Source organism: Pyrgilauda ruficollis, unplaced genomic scaffold, assembly GCF_017590135.1.
Source record: "Pyrgilauda ruficollis isolate IOZ18807 unplaced genomic scaffold, ASM1759013v1 scaffold1891, whole genome shotgun sequence".
Lineage (NCBI taxonomy): Eukaryota > Metazoa > Chordata > Aves > Passeriformes > Passeridae > Pyrgilauda > Pyrgilauda ruficollis.
The window spans coordinates 1-3685 of record NW_024517996.1 but is presented as its reverse complement, the minus strand read 5'-3'; the positions used below and the strand labels follow the sequence as shown (position 1 = coordinate 3685).

At 59.6% G+C, this 3685-nt stretch overlaps 1 protein-coding gene across 2 annotated transcripts; it reads left to right on the top strand.

Moving 5' to 3' along the window:
- The first annotated feature begins 2299 nt into the window (after window positions 1-2299).
- On the top strand, window positions 2300-3494 carry LOC121352480 (probable transcriptional regulatory protein Ddes_0536). 2 transcript variants are annotated; one of them, XM_041465460.1, is made up of 2 exons: window positions 2300-2659; window positions 3266-3494. In XM_041465460.1, the coding sequence occupies exons 1-2, from the start codon at window positions 2315-2317 to the stop codon at window positions 3461-3463; spliced, it is 543 nt and encodes a 180-aa protein (XP_041321394.1). In that variant the 5' UTR covers window positions 2300-2314; the 3' UTR covers window positions 3464-3494. The 2 variants fall into 2 exon arrangements, with proteins under 2 accessions (XP_041321394.1, XP_041321395.1); XM_041465461.1 differs by having other exon boundaries at window positions 3308-3493.
- The last annotated feature ends 191 nt before the right edge of the window (window positions 3495-3685 follow it).

Sequence of the window (3685 nt, the reverse complement as noted above, 5' to 3'; positions counted from 1 at the left end):
CGACATCCGGGAAGAACCGGAAGTGGAACCGTGAGGGGAAGAAGGAGCCGCCGCAAAATGGCGGCGCTGGGGCTGCGGGCCCCGCCGCTGCTCCCGTGGCCACCGAGACATCCTGAACGGGGAGAGGCGTGGCTATGCAAATCAGCTCTTATAGCACCAATATAGAGATTCTAGGTGGAGGCGTGGCTATGCAAATCACTCCTATTAACACTAATAACTCGTTTTCTGGCTATTCAAATGAACCCGCTACCCACACTGCCCCGCGGCAGCACCGGAAGTGGAACCGTGAGGGGAGGAAGGAGCGGTCACAAAATGGCGGCGCTGGGGCTGGGGGCCCCGCCGCTGCTCCGGTGGCCACCGAGATATCCTGAACGGGGAGGGGCGTGGCTATGCAAATCACGCCTTATAGCACCAATATAGATATTCTAGATGGAGGCGTGGCTATGCAAATCACTCTCATTAACTAATACTTCGTTTTTTAGCTGGAGGGCGTGGCTATTCAAATGAACCCGCTACCCACACTGCCCCGCGGCGACATCCGGGAAGAACCGGAAGTGGAACCGTGAGGGGAAGAAGGAGCCGCCGCAAAATGGCGGCGCTGGGGCTGCGGGCCCCGCCGCTGCTCCCGTGGCCACCGAGACATCCTGAACGGGGAGAGGCGTGGCTATGCAAATCAGCTCTTATAGCACCAATATAGAGATTCTAGGTGGAGGCGTGGCTATGCAAATCACTCCTATTAACACTAATAACTCGTTTTCTGGCTATTCAAATGAACCCGCTACCCACACTGCCCCGCGGCGACATCCGGGAAGAACCGGAAGTGGAACCGTGAGGGGAAGAAGGAGCCGCCGCAAAATGGCGGCGCTGGGGCTGCGGGCCCCGCCGCTGCTCCCGTGGCCACCGAGACATCCTGAACGGGGAGAGGCGTGGCTATGCAAATCAGCTCTTATAGCACCAATATAGAGATTCTAGGTGGAGGCGTGGCTATGCAAATCACTCCTATTAACACTAATAACTCGTTTTCTGGCTATTCAAATGAACCCGCTACCCACACTGCCCCGCGGCGACATCCGGGAAGAACCGGAAGTGGAACCGTGAGGGGAAGAAGAAGCCGCCGCAAAATGGCGGCGCTGGGGCTGCGGGCCCCGCCGCTGCTCCCGTGGCCACCGAGACATCCTGAACGGGGAGAGGCGTGGCTATGCAAATCAGCTCTTATAGCACCAATATAGAGATTCTAGGTGGAGGCGTGGCTATGCAAATCACTCCTATTAACACTAATAACTCGTTTTCTGGCTATTCAAATGAACCCGCTACCCACACTGCCCCGCGGCGACATCCGGGAAGAACCGGAAGTGGAACCGTGAGGGGAAGAAGAAGCCGCCGCAAAATGGCGGCGCTGGGGCTGCGGGCCCCGCCGCTGCTCCCGTGGCCACCGAGACATCCTGAACGGGGAGAGGCGTGGCTATGCAAATCAGCTCTTATAGCACCAATATAGAGATTCTAGGTGGAGGCGTGGCTATGCAAATCACTCCTATTAACACTAATAACTCGTTTTCTGGCTATTCAAATGAACCCGCTACCCACACTGCCCCGCGGCGACATCCGGGAAGAACCGGAAGTGGAACCGTGAGGGGAAGAAGAAGCCGCCGCAAAATGGCGGCGCTGGGGCTGCGGGCCCCGCCGCTGCTTGGGATATCGCGATATGGGGATGTCGGGGCGCTGGGATATCGCGATATGGGGATGTCGGGGCGGTGGGATATCGCGATATGGGGATGTCGGGACGGTGGGATATCGCGATATGGGGGTGTCGGGCAAGGGGGATATCGCGATATGGGGGTGTTGGGAGAGTGGGATATCGCGATATGGGGATGTCGGGGCGGTGGGATATCGCGATATGAGGATATCAGGAGATCAGGACATTGGGCTGTCACGATACTGGGAGACTGGGATATCGCGATATCAGGGTGTCGCGATATCGGGGTATCGGGATATCGGGGCGTCACGATACGGGGACAGCGGGATGTCGCGATGTCGGGACGCGAGGGCGTCGGGATATCGGGATATCGCGATACGGGGGAACTGAGGCGCTGGGGTATCGCGATACCGGGACAGCGGGATGCTGCGATGTCGCGATATCGGGACGTTGGAATATCAGGACAGCGAGATATCGCGATATCGGGCTGTCGGGCCATTGGGCTGTCGCGATATTGGGACGTGGGGACAGCGGGATATCGCGACATCGAGACATTGCGATGTGGCAACATATCGCGATATGGGGGTGCTGGGCTGGGGCGGTATCACAACATATCGCGATATGGGGGCGCTGGGCTGGGGCGGTATCACGATCTATCGCGATATGGGGACGCTGGGCTGGGGCGATGTCACGACATATCGCGATATGGGGGCGCTGGGCTGGGGCGACCTTGCGATATATCACGATATATTGTGGTATGTCACGATATATCGTGATATATCACAGTATATGGCGATGCGTCGTGATATATCGCGGTGTATCGCGATATGTCGCGACACGGCCCCTCCCCCCGCAGAGGGCGGCGCGGATCCGGCGCTGAACCCCGGCCTGGCGGCGGTGGTGGCGCAGTGCCGGACACTGAACGTCCCCAAGGCCACCATCGAGGGAGCGCTGCGGTCAGTCAGGGTGAGTGACCCCCGAGTGACCGCTGAGTGACCACTGAGTGACCACTGAGTGACCAATGACCATCCCATTGACCACCCCTGAGTGACCACTGACCGCCCAGTGCCGGACACTGAACGTCCCCAAGGCCACGTGACCACGGGCCGCCCCTGAGTGACCACTGAGTGACCACTGAGTGACCGCTGAGTGACCACTGAGTGACCACTGAGTGACCAATGAGTGATCAATGAGTGACCACTGACCGCCCCTGAGTGACCAATGAGTGACCAATGAGTGACCACTGACCATCCCAGTGACCATTGAGTGACCCCTGACTACCGTAGTGACCACTGAATGACCTCTAAGTGACCACTGAGTGACCCCTGACCACCCCTGAGTGACCACTGAGTGACCACTGACCATCCCACTGACCACTCCTGAGTGACCCCTGACCATCATAGTGACCCCTGAGTGACCCCTGAGTGACCACTGAACGACCCTGACCACTGAGTGACCGCTGCCCACTCCTGAGTGACCCCTGACCATCATAGTGACCACTAAATGACGCCTGAGTGACCACTGAACGACCCTGACCCCCGAGTGACCGCTGCCCGCACCCTCCGGCCACAGGGTCACTCAGCACTGACCGCTGCCCGCTCTCTCCGGCCACAGGAGCGTCCGGCCGGGGGGTCGCAGGTGCTGCTGACCGCTCGGGGCCCGGGGGGGTCACTCGTGCTGCTGGACGTCCGAACCGACAACGTCCGGCGCAGCCAGGCCGAGCTCCGGACACTGCTGGGCCGCCACGGGTCAGTGCTGACCGCTGAGTGACCACTGAGTGACCCCTGAGTGACCGCTGAGTGACCCTGAGTGACCACTGAGTGACCCCTGAGTGACCCTGAGTGACCGCTGAGTGACCCCTGAGTGACCACTGACCATCCCACTGACCACCCCTGAGTGACCACTGACCACCCCAGACTGACCAATGAATGACCAGTGAGTGACCACTGACCATCCTAGTGACCTCTGAGTGACCACTGACCGCCCCTGAGT